Here is a 12,608-nt window from a genome sequence, read left to right on the forward strand (position 1 = left end):
CAAGTTGGACTTGAGTAGTTTGAGCACACACATATAATATTCCAATGCTCTGCCCAATGAAAGAATTAAATAGTTGATGATTATTATTGTTACTACTCCCGAGTAAAAGTTGGGTCAATAATGTTTGCGTCTGGGCCATGTATGGTGTGAAGTATGTGCGGAGAAAGTGCTGTGGGGCTGAGGAGTTGATATGCTACTGTAGCCACACTTTCTCCATAAACTTTTCTCAGTACCATACCACCAACAGTTATGCCGTTCAGCAGCTCTCTCCAGCACCGGTGTAGTTGCTTCTTTGGTTTTGTAGGCCAGGAACGGTCTGCCAAGACTCAGTTGGATTTGACAAGCCAAGAGAAACCAACAGTTCAAAGCGACCAAACTTGCTTTCTCTCCTCTTTGTGGTCAAACTAGCATTTCCTGCTCGTCACAACAAGAAACACTGAATTTCCATTGTACCTTATGAACAAATTCCACATTTCCTACAAAGTGAAAGTTGCTTCCAATTTTATAAATTTACAAATTCTCAGTAACGGATTGGCATGAAATTAAACTGAAAAGTTATGCGTAAATTAGTGTGATTTCATCCAAATTGGATACTCAAGTATAAAGCTGGCAATACCTCAGATATACGGGAGAAAGTTGCTTGTCCTTGGTGTGAACTAAAGGGTGTATATTTTGTGGAGGAAATCAGTGATTAAAATTTGAGACTTACAAAATTTACAGGTAATCTTAAGATTTTATTTTTACGTTTAATAGTAATGATATCATATAAATAGTTCCTCAACCAACCTGGTTAACTACTTACTATGTCTGTCTGTATAGTTTAGTTACAATAATGTAACTTAACTACTTACTATCGTCACATTACAATGTTAACCTCGCAGACACTATAACAATTCTATTTTTGACTGAAACCCAATATCCGTGAAATAATCTTAGAATCAATCTTATTTATTTTCCTGTCGTCTCATGTTACTAATCTCAACGCACTGATACGTATTACTTACATTCTCATGTATGTACAAACTTGTCTTTCATTAACTAATGACACAATACAGATAGTTACCTGTCTGTCATTAACAAATTGGCAATTAATGGAGGTTAACTTACAAGTGGAGTAATTTTCCCCCTAATAAACCAACAGAGGAAATCAGAAATACGATAATAACACAAAAGAAATTACTCCCAATTAGAGGAAAAGAAACACAATGAATATTTGGGTTACGAGACACTTTATACAATGAGGGGCAAATAGTCTTCCTTCTGACCCAACAATTGCATAGCTACCTAACTTCCGAAAATACGCAATACAACTTTCTTTCAGGCACAAATGCTCCATTACCAATTTTCGATTCCAGGTAATCGATTGCATTCCTCAGTGGCTCCTTGCTTGCATCGAGAAGGCGTCCTTCTCGTCGTTCACAAAACAGCGCAGCCTACCTGACTGAGTTAGTTGGTTAGTTGATGGACTGCAGGTACAGAGGTTTATGCGAAAGAAATACAGGACACATTCCCTGTCAAATAATAGCACGCGAAAACGACCGGATTCTGTTTAACTGTCCTGCAAGAACTTTCACTCCAATTTAATATTTAATGCACATACGGTTTAGATAATGGCAAAGGTTGACCAAGTTAGGACATACATATGTATGCATTGCCCAGTTAAATACTTTTGGATATTTTAATTCTAAAAACTGTTCGATTTTTTTTGCTCACATACGTAACATAATTCTTGTTTTAGGGCTTATGTTTTTGTAACAGGCATAACTAATAAAGATGAAGGGTTCATATTCTTATGGCATCTACTTACATTACTCGGAAAAAATAGCAACGACAATTACATCATAACTATTATGTTACTATTTCGACGTTAGAAATTGTGTCAACCGTTTTGAACAAATTTGGTGAAAGCACATATTTACATGCAAGCAAAATACAGACAACTGATCAATATATCAATCGTCAAGTTAAGCATTAGTGACTGACCAGTAAAATTTGTATTGTAGATCCGAGTGTTGTAAAAAATATGTGAACATTATCATTATCGTAGCTGCTGCTCCGTGTGTAAACTATGCCCTTTGAAATTGGGTCAGACTATGTATTTCAATATTTTTCACATTGAGTTTGAATCGATATAATAGGTGGTGACAATGGCTGGCTGCACTTATTTGTATTTTTGAATCCAACACAAACTGCATTCTATATCCAATCAATCTCACTTTTCATTGAAGTGAGGCCACGGTCACAGAAGCAGTTGAATTTTGGTTAAGTTTGCCAATGCCACCCCAGGCAGAGGGTGTTGCAGTACATATGTACAAAAGTATTTAGAGCACCTTACATCTGCAAAGGGTTTAGAATCAACATTTAATCCTTCAGATACGATATTATTATGTATGGCCAGCTTTTCCTACATTTCGCATGGCTCCTTAGCTGCCAGTATCACAGGCTGCATTCGTAGTCCCCCCTCATGTAATTTCCGTTACTCACTATTTTGCAGTTCGATCAAGAAGTCTACTTTTCTGCGAGTCAACCGACACGCGAAACGCCGATTCATTCTACTTTTAATAGCTTTACTAGCACACGCCTCAAGGACCGAGGAGTCATATGAGCAAGGAAAAGTAGTATTATATGTGTAAATATGTGGGCAAAATTATTTTTATAATCTTCACTAGGTACCACACGGTACTGTTTCTACTTCTCTTTCTCGAGACCCAAATTGCATCTGATTTGCTTGCCCCGTCATTCATTCATTTGCTTTACCTTCATTTTTCTTGAAACGGTCGTCGACTTTATAGTCCATGCAAGCAAAACAAAACATCAGAAAACAGCCCGTTGGGGAATATCACAGATTTCCTGCGTGTTGTTCTTAAAAAAGTTATTGATGTCAGAACGAATCGTTACATAGTTTGACCTATTTCTGGAGAAAGCCAAACATCCACTTCCCTCATTCACTCGCGTTTTGGGAGGATCGAGCTAGGTCGTATTTTGATCTTGATGAATTTGTGTCGACTGCAGAAAGTCGAACAGCTCAATTCTAGAAAAGTGCTCGGAAACAAATTGAATTATGCTTTTCGCCAAATTAAAGAGCCCCCTGTTGCATGTTTGTCCCAGTTTCATCAAACTCTTCAAATGGCACTTGCAACATATGTACATATTTGTACTTGTAGTGTGGGCTTATTTGTATCTGTAGTACGTACATATCTGTAATAGAGTAATAAGTATATAAATACACACGCTTTCTCATATATTGTGCACTAGATAGAAAACATGACTTATTCTTGTTGTCATTTTCATACTGGAAAAGGCCAAAGAAATGTTAGAATATTAAAAGCTGTATAATACATTAGCAGTATTTATAATATTATCGTAACCCAATGACCTCAATCTACCAAACTCCGACCACGGCGTTCTTCTGTTTCACTTGAAACGAAACGGTGGAAGAGGAGGATCGCCTTTTAATTGCATCAGGATTCAATCTTTACTGTATTTCCTGTTTCCATTCATTTAAAGCGATTATGCTTATGCTACATTTATGCAGCGAACGAATAATAGTCAACTGTCGACTCGGGTGAAAGTAAATAAATAGGTATGCAGTGTATGCCATGCAATCACAATATTCATGCTTAATAAATTTTGCAGCTCAAATTCGCACCCAAATACACTGGTTTTGTTTTATAATTACGGTTTTCAATACATTTTCCCTTGTAACATTTAATAAATACGTACATACACACCTTTACTTCGTTCAGTTGTTTATGTTAATTTATTTTTTCTGCACGTTTATTTTATCAAATTTTATGGTGCTGGATAACCTGGCCCATTGTGAAAGCCGGTTAAAGGACAAGTTTTAGTGTGATTGGCTTCATGACAGTCTTCCTTTATTTGTCTCACAATGGAGCAGCAATCCTCTCTGAATAGAGAAAGGATAAAAATGCATCCACCTGGTGATGATAGACCAATAAATCAAAACCCACTGACCTGACGCATTAATATTACAACAATCAGACTTGGGATTACCTAGCTTTATGCATTTCTATACAAATTTTAGTCCACTGAACTGAATGCAAGGTTTATCCAACTGAAATATTTATGTATTGTAGAAACTCAGGGAAAACTGTCTGGAAGGGAAGAAATCTAATGACACCCAATGACGTTCGTGAACTAATTGATTATCGTGCCCAAAGAGCAAAAGAAAAAAATGCGGATTTTTTAGAACATGGCAGCAGTCGCAGTTTATCGTTCCGAGTCAACCAGTCCTGCTCCAAAAATAATGTCGTCAGCGGTAGCGGCAGGAACACGTCATTCCAATAAAATGACCACTACTCCCAAGACAGCAAACTCTCCTGGGCTTTCCAATGGCAATAATGACCCTGCAGGTCCGATTCCCAGCCCTGTACGGAGCAACAATTTTGACGGAATCACAGCTCTAATGGTAGCATGTCAACAAGGCCATCCTGACGATGTACAAAAAATTATTAAGAAAAAGGTAATCTTTATCCTAAAGTTTTGGCCTTAAATATTTTTAACATGAGATTTGCAACCTCGGATGAAACATAAAATTAGTTAATCACCCATAAAATAAATGAACATGGCAAAGCTTGTATGGAAGCATTTGTTCCGTAAATGTCACGAAATTTAAGCATTCCATCTCATATAAGTATTTCTCCGTACCGCTAAATATTTATTGCATGCATTTCATATGAGGAAATAATAAAAATAAGCAAACAATAATGTTTTATAGGCATCTGCGGTAAAAGAACGAACCCGAAGTGGAAAAGTGGCTCTACATTTTTGTGCAGAGTCTGGAAACCTTTCTTGCCTGGACCAAATTCTTGCTGCTGACCCTACCCTGAAGAACGCTCAGGACGAAGAAGGTTACACTCCTCTTCACTTGGCAGTAATTAATGGGAACAAGGACGTTGTCCGGAAACTGATTACTTTTGGGGCGGACCTTAATTGCTTGGACTATGAGAACCACTCCCTTGTTCATTGGGCCACAGGTAATTCGTATAAGGAAAAAAATAAAAATTACCCTTTGCACTGCGCAAAGCTTTTTTTAGAGAGATATTTTATTAGACTTTAACAAATTTCGACCAATGCGATCTCTCTACGTCATTGTTGCGACATTTTTATGTGCTCGCTGTCATATAAATTTTCTGTTGTGTATCCAGTTTGTGGGGAGGTGGACATTTTGGACTTGCTGTTATCTAGCGGAGCACCAGCCTCGACGCCGGACATTCATCTGGCCCACCCCATCCACTACTCGGCTCAAATGTGCGGCAGTGTGAATGGGGTGGGCTCCGTATCGCGTGCTGCTAGAGTTCAAAGCACTATTTACGGCGTGAGTCCGAAGAAGGGGCTGCAAATTCTAAAGAGACTGATTCAACACGGATGTCCCATCGACGTTCGCGACCAGGACGGGCGTCAACCTCTCCTTTGGGCCGCCAGTGCAGGTAACAAATTAAATACTGCAGCAAATACATGAAAGCTTGTCGTTTCCGGTTCATGTCAACACACGCCAGTGCTCGAATAAGGCTGTAGAAAAGGTGGTGAGGATAGAAATAAGTTTTGGTAATTATTTCTGGCCCAAATGCTGCTAATGAGTAGAGTGCTAATGCAGGAGGAGTCCACTTTCACCGAAGAAAGTACGAGAAGATGAAACAAGTTCATAAGGCGCAGTATTTCGTGGGTGGGTAAAAAGTTTTCAAATTAGTCCAGTCCTTAAGTGCATCTCTTTTTCCTACGCGATTCAAAGTGCACGGTTGTACTAATTTTAATCTGCAATGATTTTATATTTACATATACTTTCACTCAAGGAATGTATTTTTGCTACTCTGCTCACTGATTGGCTGGATTGGTTTGAACACTTTTTAAAGTCACTCCCAAGAAAGCAAAGCATGCCATCGACGACACAAAAATCTGTCTTGATTTTTATAAGCCCGATGAGGATGAAGCGAGCTAATGAAGGGCTGGTTTATTTAACAGGAAGTGGAGACGCAATATTACTGCTGGTGAATGCTGGAGGAAAAGTGGATGCTGAAGACAAGGACGGTTTAACAAGTTAGTTAAAAAATGCCTCCATCATGTACAGAACTGAAGCCATAACCTGAGTTACATAGATATTAATATTTTAATTAATTCTGAAATCTATACAACGATCAAGCTATACCTTCGTCATTCGTAGAATCCAATCTCATGAATGAATTAGTGTGTACTACCACTGCGAGAAAACAATCCTGTCAGTCATTGATTATCGGGCATCTACTATAGTCTTTGTTCGTGTTAAGAAACTGACAGCCAGACTGAATATCTATGAGGTATAAGTCAGCCGAAGACACCAACATACACATCTGCATGAAGCAATGAAAATGAAAAAAAAATCTTTAGAAAATTAAGCAGTCTCTTGACACATATGTACTTATGTACACCGACCGATACATATGTATATATAGCATAAAACGTATTTCCCTATGGCATTTGCAGAATTTGGGCAAAAATTGTGCACTTGACGTATGTTCTGCTGCTGGTTTCTCCAATTTTTGGGAAAATTTGGTTAAAATCGTATACCTTACACTTCCTGGAGTTTGGTATTATCGATCGTATTGATTTTTAGATTAGTGATTACTGGTTAGCATGAAAGTAAAACTCTTCAAGTTGAAGTCAAGTATGTGCCTTCCTACGTACCAATTCCAAATCGGTCATTGCACAATTCGGTATATTCACGAAAGTTCTCACGAATTTTCGTGCAATTGACCAAGCTGCACTACTGATTTATGCAGTTCTAACCGATATTACGTATTTACTACGTAATACATATTTGCTAGATTAACACGTTTGTTACTTCCTGGAATTTTTAAAAACACACCTCACGGCCTATGACTTCTCAGCTTTCTGAGTAAGATAGTAGGTTTTATATGGATGCGCTTTCTTCTCAATTATGGCAACCAAAGCAAACCGAAGTAGTAACAAAATTCTGTTTCCTCCTTTAACCAGCCATACACTGCGCAGCCAGCCGCGGTCATACCGACTGCTTGGAAACCCTCATTGGGCTTTGTGGCGCAGAAGTTGATGTGATCGACAGTAAGGTTTTTTATAGCACTTATCTGACTTTCATTAGGCCTCACGGTTCATCAAGCAAGAAATATGGCATTGAATTGTTTATCTTTCAGACAATGGATGCACGGCCTTGTTTTATTCCGTCACGCTGGGCCACGCTGACTGCACGGAGCTGTTGCTGAACTATGGGGCAGAGCCAAACCGACAGGACAGGAAAGGTAGGACGCCTGGTCACTGTGGGGCGGCCAAGGGGCAGCTGGAAACACTCAAACTACTCACAAAACATGGTGCTAATCTGTGGCTACGAAACGTTCGTGGCGATCTTCCACTTCATGAGGCTGGTAAGGCGACAAGGCGCAAATACAGTTTTCAGTAGTACTTTTCACACCAAGCCGTCTCGAGCCAGCCAAAAGCTCGCTCAGCTCGGCGCATGAAGAGCACTAGTTTTCAGTACCCTAACTAAGGATAAACTGGATATGCTGATTTTATGTAAAGGGTACTTTGTAATTTGCTCATACATTTTTTTATTACTTGCAGTGCTTTCTCGTAGGAAAGATTTGGTGATGTGGCTCCTCAGTCTGCGCAATGAATCCGTCAATACTCCAAATAACGATGGCAAATGTCCAATTCACTTGGCTGCCATTTCCAATAATGTGGAAATGGTCAAGGTGCGTATCCCAGACTTTTCATTCACTAGCATGAATCATGATGAAAATTCGATCGATTATATATTACTCACGTTCGCCAAGGTGCGTACTGCGTATGATGAACATCATTAAAGAATTACATATATACACAACGTGTCAAGTTACTACACTTTCATCAGAAGCACGCTTTATATATAAGCCAATGATATCTTGTATATAATCAATTCTGGCAACCATCAGAACATCAAACGAAGATTTTCTCAAAAGTACATATTGAGCTAGGTATTTGTCATTCTCAAGTTCAATGTTCCTTCCTGCTGTTTTTGGCAAACATGTTTTCTTACCTCGTGTTGAAACGAGATAACAGCAAGGATAGCGATAAAATGGTCAGGAAATGACAATTTTTTAAGGCAGGCAGTGTGTCCAAAAATAAATTGCCTATGCATGTGATACCTACATATTTACTCATACGTGCATATGCATACATCGTGCACACCAATAATGCCATGTGCCTATAACATAAACACAGGTTTGCACATTTGTTATTTGATGGTTTTCAAATAATGCATAGAATGATCACTGTGTTGCAGATACTAATCGATCATCGTGCCGATGTCAACCTCCTCATGCGAAGCGGAAAAGGGACAGCAATGACGCCGCTGGATGCCGCACTAGTTAGTACAAAGATTTACGAACATTTTATCCCTACCACAATCCCTACTTCACAACGACGTATTACGTATTTCTTTTATGTATCATGCAAAATAAATCTGTCTCTGTTTTCTCCAGTTATGCAATTAATTTAATTTGGTTGTTCCAAATTCCAAACGCATTTTTCCTATTTTATAACCAGACTAGAATGCGATTTTTAAATATATCTAAAAGACATAATGGATTTATCTAATTTGACTTATTTATTAGCCTAATGGTTGTTTTGTGATGGTCTGTTTTAGGTCAAAGGCAACAGTGCTGTCGCCAAGTTCCTTCAACTGCACGGAGGGCTTCCATCCAACTCTCTGAACAACGCTGCATTGCATAGAAGACTAAACAGGTTTGAACTCAAAGTCTTGCCACGAGTCGAAGGATAATCTATTAATAAAAAATACCTGATGTGACAGATCCATCGAAGGCCAAATAAGTCCTGCAAGCAGTCACCTCGGGTCCCATCACCATCCTTCACCAGACGACCATCACCAACGAACATTCGTTTCCCCTGATGTTTTCGACCACTCCATCTCCGCCACCCCATTTCCTCGTAGTAACGAGTTCTCCAAAGCTGGCAGTCACCGGCCACCTTTCGCCACGTCGACGCCAATCATGGACGATGGGGTGCAAACAGACGAAAAGTATCTTCGGGACATTGAAGTCCAAGTTTCTGACTCGTTTGAAGAAAAGGGTGGAAAAAGTGGTGAAAGTTCTACCGGACACAGAATATCTGAACGGAGAAGGCACAGAAAGTCTAGATCACAGGTACATCATGACCGCCCAAATTCGGGGTCTACAAGCAATGCCAGCAGTCCTGACCGATCGAGCAATCAACTAACCTCCAGGACGAGTAGGAAATCATCTAGAAAGTCGTTGAAGGGAAGTGGATCGAAATCAGACTCGCGTTCTCGCACTTCTAATGGCAAGGCTGCTAAGGATAATGAGGAAACAATTAGAAACCAGGAACAGCAGAGTAGTGAAGGAGAAAAAGTTACTCAACAAAGTCCAACCCCTCAAAGAGAACCTCCTCCAATGACACCGCAAGAAAGCAGTGACACCCCTTTAGATCATGACAATACATTGATGAGCGAAAAATTTTCAGAATTGGATAATGGTGGGGTGCATAGCTCGGAGACTGACGCCAGAGAAGAAGAACTGGACCAGCCGAATAATGCTGAGGTTGAGGCTGTAGAATTCACAGCAAAGACATCAGATCTTGACACGGAAAATCAGAGTCGGGAAGATGTTGAGAGAAAATCTAAATCTCCAGAAAGAGTTGACGTCAGTCGTTCTTCTAGATCAAAATCAAAATCTAGAGAGAAATCAGGGTCACCACCCCAAAAACCTCTTCGCAATCGGAGTGCGTCAGCAAAGTCTGCACACGAGGGACAGCCCACCTCGAACCAGAGCTTAGACAACAAGGACAGGTCACGCAGTGCATCTGCAAACTCTGACGCTTCCTCCTCACGACGGCGACAGGCCTCTGCGGTGACTAACGAAGTAGAAGCAGCAGTTCCTCTAGAAAAATCAAGTGCAGTTTCTTGGAATGATAAAGAGCAAGGAAAGAGAGCTCATCTCCGAAATAGATCAAAGTCTGCCACGGATCGGGAAAGAAGATCGAGATCAAAATCAAAGGGGAAAGACGGGAAAGTTAGAGATCGGTCCAAATCAGCGCTTGAAAGGGGAGAAAAGTCAAACTCCAAAAGTGGTGCTGCCAAAGTCGCCAAGCCAAAAGTTTCTATAAAAAAAGACGAAACCATTGAACGAAAGGCGTCACCTCAAACGAAACATGAGAAAATACCTCCCCAACCCAATGTTGACGTTAAGGAAGCAGAAGAGTCCAATAGTAAATCTGAAGCGACGATTTCCAACACCCAACCTGAGACGGAGGAAAATCCCATTTATGACGAAATCGAAGCAGGCAAACGCATAAACTTACAAGAAGCTGCTCGTCGTCGTAGCGAGTCACTAGCCAGCGATCCTTCTAGATCCAGATCTGTCTCCATCCCCCGCCACACCTGCGAGCCCAACATTAAGGGAATAGTTCATGGCTCCTCCAAATACAACCGGGTCACTAAAATTCGGCGGAATGGAAAAGTCACCACAACCTCTGAGGAGCGAGAGATTCAACTTCAGGAGGCATTACTTGCCTCTTCCAACAAGCTCAGACCAAATAAGAAAAAAGCCCCCTCGTCCACTTTAGAAGATAAAGGTAAACGTTCCATCCCCCAGCGTCAAAGCTTAGCCAAATCTCGAGCAGTAGTTCGTAAATCAAGTGAAGAACATGAGCTCCGAAGTAATTCCACTGTAATTGATTCAGGATTCAGTGATCACCGGGGAATGACCTCCGAAGAGCTCAGAACGCGACCTTCTCCACAAGGAAAACCTTCTGTCAGTGTTAAACGACGCGTCGTTACGAGACGTCCCGGCTCTGGGCAAAGCCAGCAAAGAAAGTCCATCTTCAGTTCATCTCCGAAACAATATCGAAATCCAAACTCGAAAAATAGTAGATTTGATACTCTCATTGTGCACCAGATGAGCATTGAGAATGGAGTGTTAGAGGATGAAATGTATTCCACATCAACGAGAGGTTCTGTCACTAGTGAAGATACCCAAGAACAATTTAGTCCCAGGCGAAAGAAGACCAATTACTCGAGGCCAAGATCAAGGCTGACTTTTAGCCGAAATGATAACGTTCGCGATCCTGCCATTAGCCCACGACTTAAAAAAGGAGTTGATGTCGAGACTCCTATTTCAGTTACTCAAGCGATGCAAGCCAGTATGAGAAAGTGAGTCAAAGTCAGAGTCACGATGAGTAGCACCTACTTTTGCCATTATCTAAGTACACGCTTTTAACATTATTGAGTTAATTTTGTAACGCAGGTACAATTTGGAACGAATGATATTCCACGAGCTTCTAGAACTTAAGAGGGTTCAAATGCGAGCTGGGAAAGCAAACGAACAACTACTGGTGAAACGTCTAGCCGAAAACTATAAACGAGCTGGGTTTAGTGTCAACTTTCGAGATTTCGAAGGACCCTTTACGTTCAGAAATTTCGAAAAATATCTTTATGGTAAAAATTTCTAAAAATTAATACTGAAAAATAATTCCACGTAAAAACTCAATCCTAATTGAATCACAGATCAATTGAGATTGTTGCAAAATAACCGGAAAGTCCTTCCACGTTTTGCACGTAACGAGAAATTTAATTAAAAATTATCATTGAAAAATTATCAATTTATCATCATATTTTTTGATAAATTTTTAATTTCGGATTTATGTAGCATCGGACGATGTTGCAAGATTGAGTACTGCGCTAAAGAAAATGAATTCGGCCAAGTTGCCGTATTTGGACGATGCGGAAAGATCAGAGAGCGTGTGCGACAACATCCAATGTTCGCACACGACTCACCGCTGTCATCATGCCGCCCATGCTTACACTGGCGTACCCTGTGTGGCTTATAGTGAGTGAAAGCAAACTTTCTCCTCAAATTATTATTTTTTAATATTTTTAACGCTTAAAAATGTACGTAATTAATTTGTTTACAGTTGGAAATAGAAAACCTACATTTTTACCCCGAGTCAATCCTCTAAAGGCACCCGGCCCCACACAAAAAGACAAAAATGCTACAATGGGAGGGAGTCGATTAGGCGCAGACGCCATGAACTTGAACTCGCCTGTGCAAATCTCCATCTCTCCAAGAACGGACACGCAATCTCCGATTACTCTCGAGGTGCAACAAGGGTCAAATACTCAAGTGTTTACTTTGCCCACAAAAACTCTCGACCCGTCCAAAAATTATTATGTCAGTTTGTCAATAAAACCGAATCCCATCTCGACATCTCCCACCCCTCCCTCCTCAGAAAACTTCTTTCATCGTCCAACTCCAGACGTGGTGGACGACGGTTCAATCTCTGCTCCCCCTCCGCCCGTCTTCGAGGTACAGCCAGATGTAGAAAGAGAGAAACATAATCGGAGTATGTGAATAATTATGGGATGCAATCTTTTTATTTTTGGAATACTTGCCTCATCAAAATCATGTCTATATTAAATTTTATTCTAGAAATAAAAATTAAGTACCTTCCATATTATTATTGTGGACATAATTTAATTTATAAATATACATAAGTTGTCCAGACTGATACATAATTTATTTGAAGCATATCTTTTTAAGACCACTTGGCACTGAGCACACTCGACT

General features: G+C 40.1%; 1 protein-coding gene across 3 annotated transcripts; it reads left to right on the top strand.

Annotated features, from left to right (window-relative positions):
• The first annotated feature begins 55 nt into the window (after window positions 1–55).
• Window positions 56–12,498, top strand: LOC110843524 (inversin-B). 3 transcript variants are annotated; one of them, XM_035847869.1, is made up of 16 exons: window positions 56–720; window positions 4,098–4,483; window positions 4,739–4,997; window positions 5,169–5,450; window positions 5,983–6,057; window positions 6,991–7,077; window positions 7,167–7,394; window positions 7,591–7,721; window positions 8,291–8,374; window positions 8,654–8,751; window positions 8,819–10,617; window positions 10,726–11,194; window positions 11,289–11,479; window positions 11,549–11,599; window positions 11,691–11,870; window positions 11,956–12,498. In XM_035847869.1, exons 2-16 carry the CDS (start codon window positions 4,214–4,216, stop codon window positions 12,390–12,392), a joined length of 4,641 nt encoding a protein of 1,546 aa, XP_035703762.1. In that variant the 5' UTR covers window positions 56–720; window positions 4,098–4,213; the 3' UTR covers window positions 12,393–12,498. The 3 variants fall into 3 exon arrangements, with proteins under 3 accessions (XP_035703762.1, XP_035703761.1, XP_021945182.2); XM_035847868.1 differs by having other exon boundaries at window positions 57–720; window positions 8,819–11,194; XM_022089490.2 differs by lacking the exons at window positions 56–720; window positions 4,098–4,483; window positions 4,739–4,997; window positions 5,169–5,450 and adding an exon at window positions 5,482–5,686 and having other exon boundaries at window positions 8,819–11,194.
• The last annotated feature ends 110 nt before the right edge of the window (window positions 12,499–12,608 follow it).

Source organism: Folsomia candida, unplaced genomic scaffold (genome assembly GCF_002217175.1).
Source record: "Folsomia candida strain VU population unplaced genomic scaffold, ASM221717v1 Fcan01_Sc002, whole genome shotgun sequence".
NCBI lineage: Eukaryota > Metazoa > Arthropoda > Collembola > Entomobryomorpha > Isotomidae > Folsomia > Folsomia candida.

Excerpts from the sequence above, each read along its gene's own strand:
- LOC110843524 (XM_035847868.1), top strand. The coding sequence starts at position 4,214 with ATGGCAGCAGTCGCAGTTTATCGTTCCGAGTCAACCAGTCCTGCTCCA. Across the intron at positions 5,451-5,982 it reads CCTTTGGGCCGCCAGTGCAG|GAAGTGGAGACGCAATATTA; the intron begins GTAACAAATTAA and ends TTTATTTAACAG. Across the intron at positions 6,058-6,990 it reads AGACAAGGACGGTTTAACAA|CCATACACTGCGCAGCCAGC; the intron begins GTTAGTTAAAAA and ends TCCTTTAACCAG.